The sequence below is a fragment of the Zosterops lateralis genome (assembly GCF_965231275.1).
Source record: "Zosterops lateralis genome assembly, chromosome: 17".
NCBI classification, from domain to species: Eukaryota; Metazoa; Chordata; class Aves; order Passeriformes; family Zosteropidae; genus Zosterops; species Zosterops lateralis.
The window spans coordinates 453,117-476,753 of NC_139777.1; the positions used below are offsets into that span (position 1 = coordinate 453,117).

Genomic DNA, 23,637 nt, shown 5'->3' on the forward strand with positions numbered 1-23,637 from the left:
CAGGCCCATTTGGGCTCAGGGCTGGGACTGAGTGAGGATTGTGCTGGGTACCTCTGAGCCTCCCCCAGCCCACCTTTGTGCAGAAAACACGCAGAAAGGGCACTGCAGGACAGACCAAACCAAAGTACAGAGTGACTGAATTTAAAGAGAAAAGTGATGGGTAAAGGTGCCCTGTCCATAACATTGTTCTGCTGCGTGGGGAAATCCTTTAGTCAGCAGAACTGGCTGCCAAGTGGTTCAGGGCTTCATTTCCACCATGAAAAGAAAGTCAATGTTCTTTTGTTGAGCATTCTGATTAAAATAGACTACCCTGCTTCTCAAACAAAGGAGTTCTTTTGACAGTTACAGCACTCTTAAATATTTGTGCCTCTCCAAAATAAAAAGTCATTTTTTGTTCTCCTCAGCTGAGTGAAATTCAGTAACTGCCAAACAATTCCCTAAGGGATTTGAGGGGTTTGGTATCCTGCAGCACCAGTCCAGCTTCTTCTGTGTAATTCTGTGGGATTAGGGACAACCAGAAATTCTCCTTTTTCCTCCCATCAAAACCAACAGAGCTGTGCTGGCACAGGAATGGCAAAGGAAAGGACAATGGCTCTGAGTTAAACATCAAGGGTAGTGCTCCATTTTTAGGAGAGATGAGCAGGGGCACAGTCAGGACAAAAGAAATCTGATGCACAATCCCACTGTGAACACATCAGGGAGATGTTGTTCTCCCCACAGGGACCATCAGCACTGCAATAAATGGATGGGGAAGGGGAGACAGTGAGAAAGAGAAAAGAAAGTTTACAAAGCAACACTGGAATAAACAGCCAGGCTGATTTATCTTTGTTCATCTGCTGGCTCAGGGCTGTCTGGGCTGTCTGTGGAGATTTTTCAGTTCCACAAACTGTCAGTGGTAATAAACAAGGACCAGAAAAATCACAATGCCCATCCAATTCTTAAATATGCAATGCAAAAGAAAAATTACTGGACTAAGGCATTTTTCTTTTTATGTTCCCAGCAATGAAAAGCATGCTGAGAAAAGTAATTATATTAAAATTACAAAAGAGCAGAAGTAGGAGGGTGCCACATTATTTCCATTTCACTGTCCTATCAGAGTATGGAGCTGGCTGGAAATTTTAAGAAAAAAGCTTATGATTTCAGACTGCTGTTTTATTGCACCCAAAGTGCAGAGTTTGATCAATAACTGCAATATTAGATTTAGGAAACAATGCTCCAAACTGATAAATCGCACACCTATGCCCCATATTTTTAAAGCATTTCGCAATATTGGGATTTTTCCAAAACAGCCTTTATAAACATGGATTGATGCACCTTTTTCTCAGTCAGCCACACATTATCAAAACTCAGTTATAACAGAGAAAAATAAAATAAAATAAAATAAAATAAAATAAAATAAAATAAAATAAAATCACATATATTGCCCCAAGAAAATAAATTTGGGATGACTTTCTTTTTGTAAATAAAAGCTCACAGACAAATGGCCAAGCTTTTTCAAAATCTTGGGCTCCCTAAAAATGCTGTGGGTTATTTCTACACTTCCATCATCAAGATCAGGTGGTTTTAAATATTTTCCCTGTATCAAACACTTGTCTGCTTTCAAGTCCATTGCTGAGCTGCTTGAACTGTATTGATTGATGGTCTCTTCTGAATTGTGAACAGGCTACAAACAAGACCAAAACCAAAGTCATTTCTAGCTTTAGAAATGCAGAAAATGTGTTCAAAGCCCCAAACAATTTCTAGCACAGCTTGTATGACACTGTTGCTTAGCTGGAAATGTCCATCCACATGTGAATTTTATGGGAGTCATTTTTATACCCTCACTGTTGGAAAAGACAGCAAGAGGGAAAACAGGAAAAAAGAACAATTTAAGAGACATAAATATTTCAGTTGTGTCCTGCATTGGTGTCTCAGGGAAGAGGAGCCAAATTTCAAGCTCTGCTTTTCTGTGGGAGAAAATGATTTCCCTTCAAAAGGGTTTTTGAGCCCTGCCTGGTCCCCAGGTGCCCCCCATCCTTTTGCTGAGATGACATTTACGTGGCAGATGGTACAAATAGCCTGGCACGCTCTGCACTTGTTGGATCAGTATAAAGATAAAATCTGCCAGATGGTTGGCGAGTTTCCTGGCAGGAGCAGAGGGCCCCACTGGCTGCTGGGGGGAGCAGAGCTGCTCAAAATCAAATGAGAGCTGCTCAGTTTTCTTTGAGGCACTTTTGGGCTGCAGCTCCCTCCGTGCTGGGTTGGGTTCCTGCTGTCTAGGAAGGAACATCCCTGTCAAAAAACAGTGTTCATACAAAAAAAATCATTTATTTGGCCAAGGATGTATTATAGCTGTGTAAACAGAACTGTTCACAGGGGGGCAATTGCACACTCCCACCCTCTTTTACTTGTCTCACATGGTCTGTGCACTTCATTTGTAAAAAGAAGATTAAAATATACAAAAGTTCAAGATCAGGTCTAACATCATTGCAGCAGTTTCTTACAGCATTGACAGTCTGGTGTTCAGGGGGTGATTTAAACGGGCCCTTTGAACCTTGGCTCATGAATTTCTGAACATGCTGAACAAATATGTGCTCAAAACCCACAGCATTTTAACATTTACTGAAGAGGGTTCCAAGGACACCTGAGAGACGTTTCCAATTGTCAGGTTGGTTCAGGAGGCTTTACTGAGCAAATGTTCTGGGGATTTTACCTGAGCACAGCTGAAACACCAGGAATTCTGTCTTTGCCTGACTCTTCCTTCACACCAATTACACAATCAAGATGATTCTTTTCACTAGTTTAAAAAAATTGGTACCCCAAGATAACCCTAAATGGTCAATTTAAAGGATATGGACAAAGATTTGGGATCAGATTTTCCTTTTATCATAAAGGGGCAAACAGAGCTATGGAAAACATTCTGCACAGGTGGGGGTAAATGCATCAGACCAAAAATTTAAGGAGAGGGAAAGCTGAAAATGGGACCATTAAAGGACTGTGAGGAGCTGGAAGGTCCATTCACACCCAGCCTTTCCTAGTCATGCATTTCAGACCCCTCAGGGAAAACTTGATTCCAAAGATTTCTATATGAAATATCTTTGATCTCTCATTACTGACCTTGCATAATACAAAAACTTATGGCATCATCCCATTAATCATCAGAATCCTAAATCTGTTTAGTTGAAAGCTGGGCTTTTCAGAACTATTCCCCCGTGGAGAATCAACCAATCTTTCAGTGGCCTTTAATTAATGGCTGTCCTGTTTAATCCTGGGTAATTCCCTGAATGCTGCTCTTTAAAACAGGGTTAATAATAGAACATTTCTCCCAAGATACTCCTGTCTTACAAGATGGGAGGTCTTGAGGCAAACCTGCATTTTATTATCAGCCTGGAGAATTCCTAGAAAAATTGTACTTGGAAACCAGCTGGGGTCATTAGGTGCTTCACAGGCAATAAAGATAATAATGGTTAGATAAAAACCCGATGACCTGAGGAAGCCAGCCCCCACCTTCAAGTGGTCAGACTGACACAGAGGGCTGGGGAATTAATTAAACTCTCTCAGTAACATGACAGAAGCAAGAAATAAATCCAGGCTGGGTATAAATGGGCCCAGTTTCAGCCACTTGCGTGATGTGAGGATGCAACTGATGTATTTATGCCTTGTTTTTAACACAGATAAATCTGATAAATCAGACAGTCAGATCGTGCTTTGCTGAGTCTCACCTTCAGAGGCACCACTTGCATCAGGATGGCAAAGTTGGTGAGGTGGTTGCAGAGGCACACGGAGTAGTTGAGGTCCCCACTCTCACGCACACAGCCCTCGTCAGACCAAACCCCAGTTCCATTGCTGGAAAGCACAAAAACCAGGATGTGACCTCTGTCAGCACATGCTCTGCACACTCACCCCCTGCACACCCATCCTGTCCAGGGCACTCAGGCTGGCTGGGCACAGGCTGCAGTGTCCCATCCCTGTCACTGCTGTCACTCCACCCCTGGGGCAGCTCCTGCTCCTCTGGGGGCCTGGCTGGGCAGGATGTGAGCTCTGGGCTCGGGGCTGGGCAGGATCCTCAGGCACTTTTCTTGTTTTTGGGCAGTTTTTTAGCAGTGATCCTCGTGACTTTGCTTTTCTTGGAGCCAGGAGAAACCAGAATTCCCAGTGCTCTCCCAGCCCTGGAGTGGGGTGGGGGCACAGAAGCCTCAGGCTCCTCATGGGCACCACAGGTCACCCAGCCCCGGCTGACAGGAGCTGGTGATTTCTGCTGATGTTTCCTGAGTCCTGCAGAGTGATGAGTGATCTGTCCTCCTCCCAGAGCTTGTTTTGAGGACAGGTATTACCTCACCTCATACTGCTGCCCTTCAGGACATCCTTGAGTTCTCAGAGAGAGTCTGCTGTAGGTCAGAAACCAAATTAACAACCACGCACCAGGGAATGAAACCATCCTGACACCAGTGAAGCTCAGCTGGAGGACACATTTTAGATTTCAGTTTGTATCCTTCCAAAGCCCCCAGGGCCCCAGCCCCACTGGAGAACAGCACAGGAACAATGCCCCAACCAGATTCATTTGCTTCATTAAAATCTGCTTTAATTTATTCTAATTTGTGAGTAACCATAACAACGAGTTACTGCCAGCAGCTGGGGCAGTGCAACCCATGTGAAACAAAACTCCAGTGGAACAATTCCTGTGACCTTCCCAAGTGCAGGATGTGCAGGAGGGATCAGCATCCCCATTAGGCTTACACTGCTATGGCTCAAAACCTGCAAATCCCCATGAAATTAAAAATTCACTATTTGTATTCTTTCTCAATTAGTTCATTAAGAGCAGTGTATTTCAAATGAAAAAAAAAATTAAATGTATTCAGTGCTTAAAAAAAAAAGAAATAAAAAGCTACTGCTTTTCCATAGCTCTTTGAGGTGATATTTATTTCCATTTAATTCTAATTTGCTTTTAAGGGTATTATGTTTATCCATTCCAGGCACTGGCCAAAATTCCCAGCTCTGCAGCACTGATGTGACTTGATGCTGGGACACAGACACAGACCCAGGGCAAACAAAGGCTGTGCTGAGCTCTGGCACCTGGAAATGTCCCAGCACCTGCCCAGGTGGACACAGCAGGAGACAAGAGCAGCCCCACTGGTACCAGTCTGTAAACTGGATTACAAAATGGTTTCAGTTCCCAGTCACCCACCCAGCCCAGGGGCTGGGAATAACAAATCTCCTGTTCGTGGTTAGAAGAAACAATCAGATTGTGTTTTTATAACCAGTGGTTCCATTTTTTAATTATTTCCATGAATGAAAGGAAGCAAGTAGAACACAGATAATACACAGCATCACCAAGTGACTGTAACTTAATAGAACCAAGGTAAAGAATTTGGAATTATGGACATACCTATAATCCAGAAAGGCACAGTAAAGATGAATTCTGTTACTTGTGTTTAGTGCTTGGCTGTATTGTCTGGGTGTCTGCAAGAAAAAGATAGAAACCCTGAAGGAATGTTTAAAAAAGACTAAATTCCACTATTCAGAACTTCACATTCTCATTGCTACAATGATTTCAAGAGACTTATCACAGATTAACACACCAGAACTGGCAGCAAAATTGTTCAGTCCTCATATCTCCAACCCAAGCTCCAAACACACAAAGACTGGTATTCAGCCCTAATTTTACACCCTGGGATTAAACTCGCACCACTCTGAGTGAGAAATCTGTGTCCTGTTTAGGCAAATAGCAAAGCAGGATTGTTATTGTACATAAGCACAAATATGGGTGTTAATTTTTGCAGGATTGGGACATCATTCTTCTGCACATCTTTGGCTTCTTTGGATTTTGCTCATCGTTTGTTCTCACTGAGTAATAAAAACGTCACGTTTTACGATTAATAATTCTGAAATGTGCATTACAGTGACCAACTCCCAGACAGTTCCTTTCCACAACAGCAATTATTTTAAAACACACATTCAAACTGAAAGAGCAATGTCATAATTCAAGATTTTATTTTAGCACACCTCAGCATTATAATGACATAATTTCTATCTTCCATAAACAGGTTTAGCAACTAACTCAATCTCCTACATTCAAGGAGCTCTGAGATCCCATTCCCCGCTCCCTTTTGAGCTTGATGACAAAATTATTCAAATTACATTGGAGTGAAGTAATAGTTTGTTACAGACAAAATATGCAAACTAGAGAATTTCCAGTGTTTGTTCAACCTTTTCTAATACATAAATCCCTAAAGTCCACATCATGTGGACCCTGCCTTATGGCAATATTTTAATTACAAGAATCTTCAACATTAAAAAAAATCACTGGTGAATTAAGAGCTCTCAGATTATTGCAACACAATTCTGCTGTCAAGGGGAAAGATAATCAAGTTTTGCTTTCCTTGTTTTAGGGAATGAAGAAAAAATCCCCACCAACTCATCCTGCTGAAACTCAACCAAGGACAAGAAGTTCCTGATGCAATTTTCCCTCTCCTCTCGCCCAAGGCCAAGCAGGAGTGTCAGGCACGAGGCAGCACAGCTCCTCCTGGCTGGAGATAACCAAGACTGGAGATAACCAAGATTGGAGATGACCCAGCATTGGAGATAATCAAGATTTTCTGCCCAGCCAGGGCTTCCACAGCTCTTCCTGCATTGCCACACACCTCAGGCAGCAGATAAGGACATTTACTGTTCAACCCACAGCTCTGCACCACAAATGGAATTTCCTTATCAGCCTGAGCACATCCCTGGCCCAGATTCCCAGTTCCTGGCCTTACCCTGTTCCCCCCAGCCTTTGCCACAGGAGCAGATGATGCTGCAGGTCAGGGGAGAGCAGGACTGTCCCTGTCCCTTCCCCAGTGATGGGGCAGGTCAGGGGAGAGCAGGACTGTCCCTGTCCCTTCCCCAGTGATGGGGCAGGTCAGGGGAGAGCAGGACTGTCCCTGTCCCTTCCCCAGTGATGGGGCAGGTCAGGGGAGAGCAGGACTGTCACTGTCCCTTCCCCAGTGATGGGGCAGGTCAGGAGGGGAACAGGACTGTCCCTGTCCCTCCCCCTGGCTCTGAGGACACCCTGGAGCCCTTTCCCAGGAGGGAACAAAGCAAACACTGACACCTCACAGCCACATTGTGCCACCCTGGGACGGACTAAGGGACAAGTCCACATCCCTCAGCCTCAGGAAACATCTCCCTGGTGCAGCCCCAGCCTGCTCAGGCCACCTTGTTTAATTTGGAGCTTTGCTGGCAGGGTCCATCCTGTTCCAGCAGCAGCAAGGGCTGTTCCAGCTGTGCCAGCTGTGCTCAATGTCCATCATCTCCACGGCTTTCCTGAAGCAATTGGAGGGATCTACAGGTGCCTTGTATTATAAATTGTTTCACTCTGTGACAGACAGTGGCTAAAATCCATAGAAAAGGAGAGAGAGAGAAATCTCCTGTAATGACAGCAAAGGTGGAACAATAACTGCCAGCTCTGATTTGTAAATCTGGGTTCTGATACACTCAATGGAAAGGGCACCTCAGGGCCAGGCTGGAAGGAGACTTGGTACTGCAGTCGTGTATCTTTTACACAAATAAGTCCCAGATGTATGTTTTACCCTCAATTAAATTTCTCTGGCAAGGGACAAACCATTGTTTTTCTCCATCTTAACTCTAAACACAGATGTCACTCATTAGACAGACCATGAACCACACTGAGTGAGGCCATACAGCTCTGACCTGCCCAGTGCTGTGAGTGTACTCGGAGAAAGAATAAGTAAATAATAATAATAATGAAAAATAGATATATATATTAAAGAATGGAAAAGAAGGGTCTATCCTAATTTGCCTCCTTATTTCTCTTAAAGAACCTGTCCCATGTTCATCAGCCATGATAATAAAAGCTCCACAAGGCTTTCCAGTGCCATTTATGACAACTGCACAAAATCCTCATCTCCTGAGGCTGCACTGAAGTTCTGCAGCAGAACTGTCATCAGGAGAGAAAGCCCCCAACACATAAGAAACTGGCTCCAGAGGAATAAACTCCCTCTGATCTTCACCAGCTCCACTTCAAAGTACTCTCTAAGCCATGAAAAAGGAACTGACTGTACCTCAATATTGCACTTCTGAAGTTAAACTGTGTGTGACAGCTTTGGATCCTGTAGAACTGAGGATATTGATTTAATGACATTGATAACAGGAAGCTTAAAATACAAGCAGGCTTTTACGCTAAAAGATTAAGTCACTTGAGTGTTTATTAAAAGCCTGTGAAAGGACAGTTTATGAAGGTTTCAGGAGAGGGAAAGCAGCAGCACACTGAGTAATCCAGGATCTGGATATGTGCTATCCCTAATCCACATCCTTCACATCATTCCTTCTGCATGGAGAGGGCTGCAAGCAGCTTCCCAAAAAAAAAATAATTACACTGCAAGGGGAAAGCAGCAGGAACAGGGCAAAGGCAGGGCCTGTGTGATGGAGCCTGGACCTCAGGAAGGACTCCCTGGGCTCAGCATCCTCAGGGGCTTTTCCAGCCTGAATAATTCCATGTTTGTCTGTCTGTCTGTGTTCACAGCAGGGCTGTCCAGCACCCCTTACAGAGACCCCTTGCTCTCAGTGAATCGGACCAGAGCAAACCCCAGAAATGCAGAGGAATTTCAGAGAGGATGTGCCTGGCTGTGTGATGGGAGCACAGCCCCTGCTGGGAACCAGGCACAGGCCATGCTGAGAGGAAGAGGAGGCCAGAAAAGGGGGGTGTGGGCTGAAAGGGCTGCTGGAAACCTTCAGGAAAACCTCCTTGCAGGAAATGTCATGAACACAATTGCAGAAGAAAAACAGGCAGGCAGCTGCTGCTGGGAAGACTTGCCAAGGAAGAGGAGCCAAGCAGAGGGTGGGGTGAACCTCTCTGAGATTAGCTTGTCTCTGCTCTCCTCCCCTGGATTTAAAAAGCAAATATTTTGCCACATAGAGGTGGCCACCAGCAGTGGAGGGTGTGCACCTTGTGTCTGCAGTGTGAGGAAGGATGAACCTTGGCTCAGGTCTGTCACTGACACTCAGCCCAGTGTTGGGCTTCTCCTCATCCAAAGCATCTGACAATTTGCCCCATTTATTCAGTTGGAGTCCACTTGTCACTGTTTGCAAAATACAGAATTTTGTCTCATTCAGAGATGTTTAAGTCTGGCTTTCTCCATCCCCAAGGATACCATGGATTATTCTGAAGATGAAGAAAAGGCAGTGGACAAGCCCCTTGTCTGCATGTTTGTGCCTTTTGAGCCACTCACAGCCTCATGTTCATATTCTTAGGTGTGGATTATTCAAAACAAATTCTGATTCTGGTGTATGGATTAAATTAGAGACTAAAATGATGCATCTAATTTAAGGATTTCCTGTCCCCACAGTGACACCCTGACTGTTAGTGTGACCTATTCAGGGACACGTGGTCTATAGACTTTCCTTCCCACCTATTTCTCCTAATTACCTTGAAGATTAAAACTTTAGGGTACATCCATCTACTCAGTTACCTGGAAAGAGACAGACAGAAAGAATAATCACCCATTTCCATGGTGGCTGCATTGGCTGTTTTCTTCCAAGCTGTGAGAAAACTGCACTGCAACAGATTTTGGGCTTAGATCAGCCAACTATTTTAATTTAGAGTCCATTTGACTGATTCACCCGAAGATGTAACTAGCATATGTAATGAAAAAAAAATTGCAAATTGCACAAAAAGGAATTTAGGTTATGAATAGGGAATTAGAGTGTGTTCTGGATAAAAGCCAGACTTGCAGTTGTTTCATTGTTGTGAGCAGAGCTGTGCCAACACACACTTTCTGGAGCAACGAGCACAACACTGTGGGCTCCAGGGCCAACAGGAAAGTTTGCTGAATATATTTCCTAATGGGACAATTATACAGTTAAAATATTGCATGAAATCACACAGAGTGGGGAAACTGACAGACAGCAATATAAAGTTAAAAATGAGTGAAATATCAGAGGTTATAAAGTCATCTGAAATCAGAGAAGATTGCCACATGGATTGGGTTTGATTATTCCTTTGCCTGAGGCTAAAAATAGTTGACATATCAATTTCCTGCAAAAATAGTGTTAATCAAATGTTACACCAATATCCTTGCCCAGTTCTCAGAGTTGTCTATTTAACAGCTGCTGTACTGGGCAGGCAGTGTGAGAACAAAAAAGGAATGAAAAGACCCATGAGCAACAGACTGAAAAATATCTTGGCTGCTCTAGCAGATATCATTTCTATAAGAGAGAGAAAAGGAGGAAGGGACGGATGAGGAAATTGTCCTGGTGCTTTCTTTTTCAATTATGGCACACAGCAAATTAATTTACTGCTTTCAGATAGTACAGCATCAGAAGATCTTGTTATTTTTCTGCTACTGAATCCACATCAATTTGAATAAAAATGCCATTCTCTTAACAGGATCCCATCTCTTTTACAGCACTGAACGAGGGGCTTGGTGCAACAGCAGCCAAGCCAAGAGCTGAGTCCCTGCAGATGTCAGTGAGGGCTGTGCCTGTGTCACACACTCACTGATGGGCTGCAGGAGCTGTCCCCTGCGGCTTGTCTCACTCCAGCTCCTTACCTTGCTCCATTGAGGCCCCCTGCCCACAGCCCAGGTGAGCTCCACACACCTGGAGAAGCTGAGGCTGCTGGGGGTACCCTGGGTACAATGTCATGGCACTGCCAACAGACTGGGGTGGGTGTTGGTGTGAATTGGTGAACCCTGGGCAGTGATGAGGAGCTGAAAGCCAAAACTCTTCCAGTTTGGGAAGCCAGAAGCACTCAGGACGCAGCTCTGCAGTTAAACCCATGCCAAACAGCCACTGACTGCAGGCTGGATTAATAACCCCCACAATATTGTAAATCAGGGTAATAAAGGTTAAAAAATAGCTCCAGAAAGAAGCAGGTTCATTTTCATTAGAGATGCATGGAGCTGCCTTGAATGGAGGATGTGTGCAAATAGAAACTGCAGGATAAGGACCTTTGAAATTCAATTTGGGAAGCAACTGGGTTACATCAGTAAATATTTGATGTTTAAAAAATTTAAAATGCCAGTGAGTGAGAAGCAGAGCTCAGCATGGCAGCCTGTCCTTATGTAATCACCAACAAACCCAGAACTGAACTGATGATCTGGGTGAAAATCTGCCTTAATTCTTACGTGAAATCATTCTTCATGTTCCTTAAAGCACAGCTCTGTTCCAAAGCATGAAGAGGTGAAAATACTGTCTTGAGAAACAGCCTCATGGATGTAATTAGCAATACAGCAGTCACAGAGTTCTGACGTGTCCTCACAGTCACTTATATCCCTCTGTAAGAGAAGAATTGTCAGTACAGAGCCAACTCAACCTGTACTGAAGGATGGACTGAGGGCAAAGCTCAGCCATGGCACTGATGCAGCCTCGGCTCTGAGTTTTAGCTAGTCAGTCCAAAAGGGAGAGCAGTGAGCACCAGTTTCCTCCCTGTGTGTTATGAGTGAATTGTTCCTGCAGAGCCTTGGAATGGGGACCCTCCACACTGCCTTTGGCTGCCCCAGGGCACAGCCTCCACCCAGACACTGCCCCTCCAAAAATAATGACAGGGCCCAGAAGGCACAGACCAGAACCCTTCAAGGGATGCACAGGGGAGAATCCGTTTTAAAAATGCTTTTCCTATTAAGCACTATTTCCACAATTCCCAGTTTCCAAAACAGTGCCTGGGCTTTTCCTCCTGAAGGCGTTTTTTTATTTTTTTAAGGAGAGAAACATTTGCATCAGGCAAGAACCATTCGAGGCACTCAGCATGTCAGCTGCAGTTGTGGTTCCCAGCCCTGATGTCACCGAGGCAGAGAATTAAGGTAAAAAACAAGAGATTTGGGGCAGCTCAGCCCCAGGTGGAGAGGAGCTGGCACTGCCCAGGAGCCACAGCACCCCGGGGTGGGCAGGGACCCCACCCCAGCCTGCACTGCTGCATTTTGATAACCAGGTTAATGCCCAGCCTGCACTGCTGCATTTTGATAACCAGGTTAATGCCCAGCCTGCACTGCTGTATTTTAATAACCAGGTTTCTCCAAACTCAGGTGGAGCTGAACCCCCACAGAGCAGAGCTTTGCTACCTGCAAATAACGAGCCTCAGCAACAAGTTGGGCTGAATTCAAAACAACACAAAGCTAAAACCCAGCAGCAATGGCAAATCTCAGTGGCCCTTATTGGTTTTGTACACAGTTCTTTGCCAAGGCAGAAATGAAGTCTGAGCTAGCAAACATCTGTTACCTACAAGAGTGAAAGTCATGATTAAGAAGCATCAATCCATACTGGCTCATATTTATTGTGGAGAAGGCTTTAGGGACCTCTCAGGCAGTTTTTCACACAACAGGCACATGGTAGTTGTCCCAAGATACGCTTCCAAGTGAAGAACCAGTACAAACGACCTTTTCTAAACAGATTTTTTAAAAGCACAAAGATGCCCTAATTTTCCTTAGCAAAGACTGAACCAAATCTCAGCCCTTCCCTTTGAAGAGCACAAGGACTCTGACAGCCTGGAGCAGTGAAACATTAAAATTTCACTTACTCTGCATGATAATAAGAGGAATAATGAAGTGTTTATGGAGTATTTGGGAATAGTGGATTTATCTTCTTTATGTAGGCTGCCATCCCCTGTCCTTCACCTCTGGGGATACTCTGGGGATATTCTGGGGATACTCTGGGGATGCTCAGGGGATGCTCAGGGGATTATCAGGGGGTGCTCTGGGGATGCTCAGGGGATACTCTGGGGATACTCTGGGGATGCTCTGGGGATGCTCTGGGGATGCTCAGAGGATGCTCTGGGGATGTTCTGGGGATACTCAGGGGATGCTCAGAGGATGCTCTGGGGATGCTCAGGGGATGCTCTGGGGATGCTCAGGGGACGCTCTGCAGCCCAGCCCGGGCAGGGGGCTCTGCAGGGCTCCAGCCCTGGGTGTCACCCACCCCTGGGTGCAGCAGAGGTGACAGCAGAGCAGCAGGAGCACCCAGGGGACAGAGAATCCAAGGCACGGGCACCAAAAACTGCTGTTCTGTGGGAATGCACAGTGGGAGGCAGTGAACGGGGCTGTGGTGTGTGACACAAACACCCCGACAGGAGCTGGGCTGGGCTCTGAATGAAAACAAGGAAAACCCTTCTGGGTGTTGGAACCCCCTTGGTTCCAGCTTCAGGCCGAGTTTGGTCAGGTCTGCACTTACACTTCAGAAAAAGCCAAGTTTTTGTGAGATGTTCAGTTGGTTTGTCCTCATCCATCTGCAGAGTAATTCCCTTCCAAAGAAAGGACCATGTTTTAAAGGGACTTTTGAAGACATGATTTAATGGCAGCTTTAGGAGGAGCTTTAATCGTTCACGTCAGAAACGGAGCACGAGGCTTAATGGCAGAAATATTTACCCCTCGGTGCGCTTGTTGTTAGTCTATTTCTCTCAGCACTGGATTTATACGTTGGCATTTTCCATCGGCGTTAAACCCCGGCTATGCCAAAGCTGCCTCTGAAAGGCGGCGCCCCGAGTGATTTGTGAATTATCCGTGCAGCCTTTGTTCTGTACCGACCCTTTCGGGCCTGCCATCCCCTGCCCGGCTGCTGATGGTCATTTATCCTCCCCGGCCCCCCAGTCCCCGGGGAGCGCTGGGGTGTGAATAATGCCCGGGCACAGCAAACACTCCTGGGCCGTGCCGCAGCTCACCGCAGGGCTCAGCCAGCGCTCAGCCCTCCCGATACGGCTGCTGTAACCAGAATGGAAAATGTTACAAAAAACTCGTGCTTAAGGACAAGATACTCGGGCTCCCCCGGTGAGATAAGGGAATGTTTATTTTGTGCAACCAAACCCAGGACAGTGGGTTTTATTCCCCAGCTCGCTTTGCCCGGGTGACTCTGCACAGGTTCTTTCCCGTCCCTGGTTTCGGGTCACGTCCCTTGTCCCGGGATTTACCGGGCGAGGTCTCAATAAAGGGCGGCCCCGGGGACGGCGGGGCCGGGACAGCCCGGGAGAGACCGGGACAGCCCGGGGGAGACCGGGACAGCCCGGGGGAGACCGGGACAGCCCGGGGGAGACCGGGACAAGAGGCCGGGACAAGAGACCGGGACAGCCCGGGGGAGACCGGGACAGCCCGGGGGAGACCGGGACAAGAGGCCGGGACAAGAGACCGGACAGAGCCCGGGCCATCCCGGGCCATCCCGTGCTCACAGCCCGCCCTGGGGCACCTCCCGGGGCTCGGGGTGCAGACACACCCCCTGCCTCACTGCTCCAGTCCCAGCGGCCACAGAGTGAGAATGATCCACACAGAAAATTGCCCCAAAGTTTTCTATGGCTTTAGTGAGTCACAGCTGCTGTCCTGAGCCCAGTCAATAAATAAATACAACAATGATTCGCGGCTCGGGCTGAGGGGCCGGTCTGTGCAGACCCCGCACCAGCCGGGCCTGGAGTTAACCCTCCCGGAGATCAGAACTGCCCTGCAATGCCCCATGAGCCCAGGGATGTTACACACCCTCGCCAGGGCTTTGCCTGGATCTCAGCACCTCGTTAAGATACTGCACTCTCCTCACCAAATGTTTCAAGGATTAAGTTGATGAGTTTCCATTACTGATTTTTTTTTTATTCTTTTCGTTGTGGGAAAAAACCCTCTCTTGAGAACATTCACATTTTTTCTCTCCAATTTGAATCTTTTCTCCCATTCCTGCGGATTTGCCAAACATGAGTTGTCCTTTAGCGGGTTGCATGAATGGGGATGAAATCCACACCACTATTCCGTGTCATTTTTCATTCACAGGAAGCGTCAGGCTGCCAGAGCTGTTTGATGTGTGCATCAACCACATCCAGAGAATGGAGAACCGGCTTGGAATTAGGGCTGGTGCATTAACTCTAGCTCCAAAGCCCAGCAGGGCGACACCGAGCCGTGGAGTGGGTTTTCAGATGAGAAAATGGGAGTCAGTGGAGCTGTGGGCAGATCCCCGGGCAGAGCACAGACAGAGATGGGGCTGTTGGTGCAGCCAGGACCCCACTGCTCAGCACATCTCACACAGCCAGGACCCCTCTGCAGGGCTCAGCACATCTCACACAGCCAGGACCCCTCTGCAGGGCTCAGCACATCTCACACAGCCAGGACCCCTCTGCAGAGCTCAGCACATCTCACACAGCCAGGACCCCTCTGCAGGGCTCAGCACATCTCACACAGCCAGGACCCCACTGCTCAGCACATCTCACACAGCCAGAGCCTCCCCAAGCTGCAGAGGGGCAGCACCCCTGGGATGGCAGAGCCACAGCAAGGCCATGGCAGGGCTGTTTGCAGCAGTGCAAGAAATGCAGCACTCCTGAGGAGCTGCAGCCTGCAATTTTCAGCAATTTTCAGCATAGGGTGTTTGTTGTTTTTTTTTTTTTTCCCTGGGATAACCAGGATGCAAGTTTTAAAGTAGGAGTTTATTCAACCTTTCAGTCTTTTGTCATGTTGCAAACAACATCAGGTTGTCCCCAGCTGAGGGTTTGCACAGACATTCCCCAAAGGAGGTGCAGGTGGGCACAGCAGCCCCACCGTGCCACAGGGAGGGCAGGGATGGGGGAAAAACCCCAAACCTCTCCAGAAGGGAGCACAGGGAGCACAGGGATGGGAGCAAACCCCCAAACCTCTCCAAAAGGGAGCACAGGGATGGGAGCAAACCCCAAACTCTCCCAGGAATAGAGGACCTGCTGTGGGCTGGTCCATCCAGGCAGGTCACAGAAGCCACATGAAGCATCTGCTGCCATCAAATGTGAATTTCTCCAGAGTTACTCAGCCCCCAGCCCTGCTGGCCTGCAGCTCAGTTTTTCCAAGATTCCTGAAATCAGCAGCAGGTCCCTCTGGAAACTGATCTAATGGTCTGAGGAATGCAGCTGCTCATCAGAGCTCTGCAAAGTCTCCAGACTCGCCTATTAGTTAGTGCAGTCATTTTAAATGGGCAAAGAATGAGAAATTATCTGTCCCTTTAAAGGCAGCACTGCCAGGCTCCTTCCCTTTCCCCTTCCTGCACTCCAGGGAAATGTCCCTTCAGGGCACTCTGCACTTTTTAGCATCCTCTTGTCAGGATGGAGTGCCAGTAGTTCCACAATGTCCCTGAGTGTGACATCCCTGTGAGCCCCTGGGACACACCCACCCTGGAAATCTGTTGGTGTCTTTTCTTGTCCTGCTTCTTCTTGAAGAAAAATACATTACACAAGTAGTGGAACTGCTTTTAGATCTCATAAAACCACAATCCCATGTAGACAGAAATGGCTGAGTGCACAATTTAATTTACTGCGATGACTCTGCAGCCCATCAGAAAAGTTACAAACCCCAAACCCAGAGCCCTCAGCAAACTCTGTGTGCCAGGAGCTTTCCAGGGCTCAGAGAACCCACAGGAAACTCCCTGTGACCCCAGAGGGTGCAGCACAATCCTGCTGGGATCAGGAGTTATTAAAAGCAGGCCAGTCCATTTTTAGGAGCACAGAGTCTCCCAGCACTCGGGGTGTGGAATTCTGGGTGTTTTATGCTACAGAGTATGAAGATTTCCTTCTTTTGCTAAACATGTTATTTTTGGAAACAATCTTGCTAGTGTTCATGGGAATATTTCCAATGGGACAGCACTTCCAATTAAGACCTCTTCATAAATAATAAGTGGCTGACAGCCTAGAAAATAAATGTATTTTTTAATAAAGTGATGATGGCGAACCTGTCACGGAGTGATACACAATCCAAATAAGTCAAGAGATTCCTTCCAGCCATGACTTACAACTCAAGAACCTTTTTAGCACCCTCATAACCAAAAATGGCACATGCTGTGCACATCTGCCCTGTGCTCATACCCCCCACTGCCTATTCAGAGGGACACTAAAGGTGGCCCATTAAAAAATGCCAGATCATTTCTTACACATGAGAGAGGCTCTTCCACAAACCCTTGTGGTAACTGATTCAAAATCGAGTATTTCTAGAATTGGAGAAAGGGGAAAACCCCTTTCCCCAGGGATGTGTTTGGATTCAGCACAGAAAATTACCATCACTGGGGTCCTGGGACTGCCCTGCACCCAAAGACTTTGCTGCATCCCTGGGGCATCACACAAACACTCCAGAGAGCTGCACTCACCTGCTGGGGATCAGATCACTCTGGGGAACAGCCCAGGCTGTGCCCACTCATAAATCACAAGTTTAGAGCACCAGAGTGAAACAGCCCTGAGCATCAACACAAAGAAAAACAAATATAATTTAAAAGCAATCTTCTGGTTTATGGCCAGCCTTTCATTATGGGCTCCTCCTGCTGCACAGAATCGAAAAGCAGAAGAGCCTGAGGAAGGGGACAGGGAGCGGGAAGAGAGAAAAGAAAGCACAGTCCTTTCTCCTTTCTCCCTTTCTCCCTCTTGGGCTCAGCCACACACACCAGGAACTCTCACCTGTCTCAGAGAACTACAGAGAGAATTACAGGGAATGAAAGGAAATAAAACTTTCAAAAGTAACAAAATCCTGTCTGAAACATTATTGACCCAGAGAATTTTCCCTCCTCAGCCCGTGCTGTGCTCCCCTCTGGAGCTGCCCAGCACAGGTTGGGTGTATTTTAGGTCAGACACACCCAGTGCCACAGGGGAGGGCAAAGAGCAGCTCAGGGAATCCTCCAAGCCCTTCCACCAGGGCTTCACTAGCACAGTCAGGGCTCTTATTTCTTTTTTACACACTAATGCTTCATTTCTGCTGATTTCCCACCAGCTAAATATTGATCCAACCCAACTTCTTCTGGGCTTTTGCTCCTGCTTCTCTCACCATGGTTTGCCTTGGCAAAATCTCCCAGTTCTTTCCATGTTCAGCCCCAGCAGAGCAGGAGGAACAAAACCCAAAGGCCACACCTGGTGTCCCAGGTGAGTCAGGACATTCCAGGGACATCTCACCTTTATTGTCTCTTACCCAGAGAAGCAGCTATTGACAATTTGCTCACTGAGGCAGCTCATGATGACTTCTGCCATAATCTTTATTCTCTTTGTGCTGCCCTGGAGCTGAGAGGAGCTCCAGGGTGGGTGCAGCAGGGACTGGGGCTGAGCTGGAACACGATCCTGTGTCTGTGTCAGCTGAACCTGCCTGTGAACCTCATCACAGAGCTCATGGCCTGATCACAAACCCACCCAGGCCAGCCAGGCTTTCCCTGGATTTAAGAGAGTTTTGGAACATTGTCTCAATTACAGAGCCAGCAAAATTCCTCATTAACACCCTCAGAGACTTCAGACTCCCTCAGATATCATTACTGGAAGGGGCTGCCAGCAAGGGCTTTTCAGCACCAGAATCCTTTAGAGCACAAAGGTGGGGTCCTCCACAAAGCTACATTTGGGTTTTTTCCATACACCATTTTCCAGCATTTTGGTTTGGATTGACTCAGGTACAGATCACCCCAGTGCTCACAAATGTGAATTTCTGTGTTCACAGGAGCAGCTCGTGTAAGGAAAGCTGAAAGAAAAGCAGCTGCTGTGAGCAAGGGCCCTTCCCACTCCTTAATCTCCACTGTGGGATCCAGCTGTATCCCCTTCCCACAAGCACAATCTGCTTTTCTGTGAGGAGGAATTTCCAGTTTGCTGGAGAATATTTGGAGCATCTGCCCTGAGCTGAGCCACTGCACACTCAGCACAGAAACTGGGCACTGCTCCTGCCTGGAGGGAAGAGGACTAAAATAACAACTATTGTAAACCTCTGCACTGGAGAGAGGTTCCACCCCAGCCCAGTGGTTTCTCAGGACTCTGAGAAAATCTGAGTTAAAGCAAACAAACCATTTTATCCTGCTCACCTGCGCCCTGAGCCTTTCCTGAGAGCTGCTCAGTGTCAGTGACAGAGCAGGAGCAGGATCAGGAGCCCAGGGATTCACAGAGGATTTCCCAGGGGTTCCAGAGCCCAGCCCAGGGCTCCAGAGGGGGAAATTCCTCCAGAGGGCTCAGGGGCGCTGCAATAAAACCCCCAGGTTCTTTATCTGGGTAAGGAATGGAAGGAAAAAGAGAAAGAAGAGCAATTTCTCCAGCAGAAACCATAAGGATCACAGTGGCTTTTCCACTCTCAGTCTCTTTCTGTGGAGACAGTGACTTGAAAAGAGAATAAATTTTCCCCTGAAGTTTCTCCGAGACCAAAGTTCCAATAAATAATAATAAAGCAGAACATGAATTCCTCTATGAGTCACAGGAACCAAGCCCAGGCACCTGAGCAAGGCTGAGCCTGCTCCTCATTTCCCTGACACTGCATGTGTAAAGAGCTCCAGCTGAAATCATGGAATCATTATGAGAACAATTTTAGATACAACTCTGTGATTTATTTTGTGTAATGGTTTCTTCCCCCAAGATCCCACTAGCAAGCTGAATAATGAATTTCTGATCCAAATATGCTGAGAAATGGACACAGACCAAACAGTAAAACACTTGTGGCATATGGGAAGCAGCAGCTCTGTGATCTGCCCGAGTTGTTTGCAGTTAATTTCACTTTCTTTTACTGCAGAAACAACACCAAAGCAGACAGAGGCAGGTCCTGCACCTTGAGCACTCAGTGGGAACTCGGCCAGTGCTGGGCCAGACCTGCCCTGCTCAGATCTCACTGGGAAGGTGGGGATGGGAAACTGTTTGGGTTTTTAAAATACGTGCATTGGAGAAGGAAGACTTCTCAGAAACAACACCATAAATTATCTGCCAATTAATCCCAAGCAGCAGTGCAGCAATATATCCAAAAACCTCCGTGCCAAGTCTGTGTGCTGTGCCAGCCTGCCAAGCCCTGAGCACACACAGTTTCAGCCCTGAAAGGACAAGCAGCTCAAGAGGACAGAATGGTAAAGAACAAAAAATAAAAGCTGAAAGATCATTGTGTCCATCACACATATGGGCAAAGTGAATTATTATTGACAATTTCCCTCTTGAGATAATTCACTTCTCTGTATCTGATCCAACTGGCCCAACTGCATTTAAACAGTTTGCCCCAAGTTACAGAAGTGGATTGTGCCAGATCCAGAACTGGGGTTAGATATCAAAGGCTTGGGCAGTGTAAAATTATCTTTCCACTTTCCTTTTGTGATCACGAACACTCCCTTTGTACAGCTGCAGCTCACAAACATAATGATCAAGGGAACCACAAAAGCCCTAATTGAGGGAGCACAAGGCAGTAAAAGCATGGGGTAAGTATATGAAAATAAGCTCCTTATACAAATTCATCTTAATATTCACCCTTACAAAAAGCAGATTCACATATTCAGGACTGCTATTATGAACAGAAGCCATTTATACTTTAATTCAGCAACACCTTTAAAAAACTGCAGTTAAACAAATGAAAACAAGAGAAAACTGAGAGAGGAACATCCACACTTCTGTTTCAGAGTCAGAACAAAAGCAAAGAGCCTGTGAGGAGTTTCAGGCTGAGTTGGAAGGAGATGAGGCACCTGAACTGCCCCCAGAGCAGCAGAACTCCCAGGTCTGGTGTCACAGGCAGCTCCCTGAGAGCTGCTTGGGACAAAGACACATTTTCTGATGGCTCAGCTTGGTGCTATTTAAAATTGGAGCAGGAATATCACAGGAAAGGGAAGAAAAAAAAAGAAGAGTGGTGTGCTGGCAGAAAGATGAACTCTACCAAAACCAGATAATTTCCAGTCTCTCTTCTTATTTTAGCTTTAGAAAAGCTCAGAAAATGGGGCCACGCCTCCACAAGTGCCTGGTTTGCCCAGAGCATCTCTGGCCCTTGGCACACAAAGTGCAGCTTTTCCAGGTCCTGGCAGTGGCAGCTGCAGGGGATTCACCCACAGCCTGGGCAGCACCGCCAGAAATGCCACATGAAAACTCTTCCCTCAGCCCTTAAACCCAGCTCGAGCACAGGGCCAGCACTGCAGACTCTTACACTGCATTTTTAGCTCTCAATGTCTTCTTTTGAATCTCGTATAAATGTAGGAACTGTTTGGTTCAGAGTTTGAGCAAAGGTTTACATAGTTCTCATTTTTATTAATTTCATTCCCATTTCCTATGCTCTTACAGCATCAGGACTGAAGAAATTGCCTTATTCCACAAAACCTTCAGGGGTTTCTGGAAGAAATGGTTTTAAACTTTACCCTTACAATTTAACTTGCTGGCCAAATCCTTTGTTTGCTTTAGAGTTTTCTCTACACACATTTTTCTGTACCTCTCCCAGCTTTCCATAAAACACCCATTTGTCTGTCAGCTTTTCCTGCTCCCAGTGTTCTGATCATACAATATGATTTTCTTAGATTAAATACTCTGATTTAAACAGATAGCTATTGAAGAGAGGTCTTGTACAGCATTAACATTTCATAAAAATCACGATTAATCAGAAATGTAAGGCCAGATTTTAAAAAAAGGAAAAAAGAAAAAAGTCATAATGACGGGACTGAAAATAACCAATTGTTGTAAAGGCACCAGTGACCCTTTGTGGTCATTTTCCTGTGTGCAAGGCCAGCCCCAAATGCAGCAGGCAGGAGCAGGAGTGCCCACACAGTGCCCAGTGCTCACACAGTGCTCACTGCTCATACAGCCACACAAAGTGCAGGGCAGCAGAAAATCAGGCCCATGTTCTGAGCTCAGTGTGAAAAAGCCAAACTCTCCAGAATTCAGTACGTTTTACAGCAATCTGCACTCTCTGGGAAAGCTGACCCAGGGCAACTCCTGGTGAAAATCCTGCAGCCCCTTCCTGCTGGAGGATCCCCCCAGGGGCTCCATCAGTCACCTGGCACCAAACTGGGAAACAGAGATTTGGGTCAGGGAATCCATCCCTGCCGGGAGAAGGGGCCTGATGGGGACACTGAGCAGTTCACTGTGCCCAGGTGTGTGGGTACAGTAATTCCCTGTGATTGAGGACAGGACAAACCTCAGTGTGAAAAGGCCACGGGTGATGTGATGAATTTACACACACCCAGTCCCAGCTCCCACCAGCACCACCCTAAAGCTCCAAGGCAAATCCTGGGGGTTTGTCAGAAGCTATTTCAGATTAGCCAAATGACGTCTCACGATTAATTATTTTTAAATGAACGAACATCTCTTTAATGAAATGAACATCTCTTATTTTCTATTAAAAAAGGCAGCTCCTTTTTTTTCAATCAATCTGGGTCATTCAGTCTACTTGAAAAGGCAAATTACAGCTTGATTGCGGGGTAATTATTCTGGTGGAGATCACTTGAATGACTGCACTGTATTCTTTGACAGGCAGTGGCTGCTATTTGAACACTGATTTTATTTAATTAAAGGATGAAAAATATCTCGGGTGCTTCAGAACAAAACCTCATTGCCGTGAATAAAAAAATATGAGTGCAGAGTTTATATTTTGAAAAATAAATTCTCTCCTCCCAGAAATGTTACATCTAAGGAAAAGTAATACAGAACTCATTAGCAAGAGCTCATTATGGAGGCTGTGAATGATGCTCTGGGTCATTATAATCTGATTAGTATAATAATCTATTTAATCCAGCTCCATGACAGTTCTGTACAGATTATTTTGAATACTTCAGCTGGTTGTGCTAAACCCACTGAAAGGATCTTCCAATTGCACAGACTAGTGTTAACTTAGAATGAAAATGTTTATTGTGTTAAAAATAACCCTTTCAGCATTTAGGAAAAAAATCCCTTTATTTATATTTATATTCCCATTCTTCACATTTTGAGTCATGTCTCAAGACCAGCTAAAGAAAGCCTTGCTGTGGTGCCAGTGATATAAATCCTTGGAGTTTATGCCAATACTTTTATTTGTCATGTTTTATTAGAACTGACATTTTTTTGGATGCTGCTCACACTATGACTTACGAGTTTAATTTGGTTCCATTTGTTTGGCTGTTTAAAATAAATTACGACCAGGGCGTGGGGGATTTATTGTCCCTCATGATCCTTATTTACCAATATTGTGCAACGTGAATTCAGCATTTTAGCTTCTATTTAATTACAGCAAGTGATCCCTACCCAGTGTCCTGATCCTTTCCCAGTGTCCTGATCCCTGCCCAGTGTCCTGATCCTTTCCCAGTGTCCTGATCCCTGCCCAGTGTCCTGATCCTTTCCCAGTGTCCTGATCCCTGCCCAGTGTCCTGATCCTTTCCCAGTGTCCTGATCCCTGCTGGGATGGTTAATTTTTGTCCCAGTAGCTGGTCCAGGGCTGAGTTTTGGATTTAGGGTAAGAATAAAGCTGATGCACACTGATGTTTTAGGTGTTGCTGATTGGGGCTGACACAAGGCAGGGAGTTTCAGCTCCTCACAGGACTCCTCTAACCGGGTCACCAGCTCTTTCAGTGGCTCCTGTCTCCTAAATCCCCAAACATCTGGATTTTTGGTAAACAATTTTGCATCTAAACACAACAAAAGCATTGAATGTATAGTTACAATATTCAAGTTTTGAGGGCCTTTTGCAATTTTTTGGTTGTTGGGCAGGGTTTTATCTGGGGCAAAGTGTTGCATACCCTGCAAGAGCCTCTCCCCTCTGTGAAGTGGGAAATTTTGCTTGACAAGCACAAGGTACATTATAATTGTACAACTGCCAGTGCTCAATTTGTTCTGGAGTCTTGGGAAAAGGGGAGAGGCATGAAAGAGAAAGATAATTTAAAAGGTGAGTTCAGTTACATCTTTTTTTTTTTTTTTTTTTTTTTTTTTTTTTTTTTTTTTTTTTTTTTTTTTTTTTTTGTGGATAAATAAGGCTGATGCTCATCCTGACAGAGAGAGCATCACCTCAATTAAATGAACAACTCTTAGGAACCAGG

At 46.1% G+C, this 23,637-nt stretch overlaps 1 protein-coding gene across 1 annotated transcript in view; it reads right to left on the reverse strand.

The window, feature by feature from the left end:
• Window positions 1–23,637, reverse strand: part of ADGRD1 (adhesion G protein-coupled receptor D1) — a 113,809-nt gene that overhangs the window by 44,813 nt on the left and 45,359 nt on the right. Inside the window, exons 15-16 of the mRNA XM_083873815.1 lie at window positions 5,366–5,439; window positions 3,702–3,825 (exon numbers count right to left, since the gene is read on the reverse strand). Coding sequence (XP_083729941.1) covers window positions 3,702–3,825; window positions 5,366–5,439 — 198 coding nt within the window. The remainder of the gene's footprint in view (window positions 1–3,701; window positions 3,826–5,365; window positions 5,440–23,637) is intronic.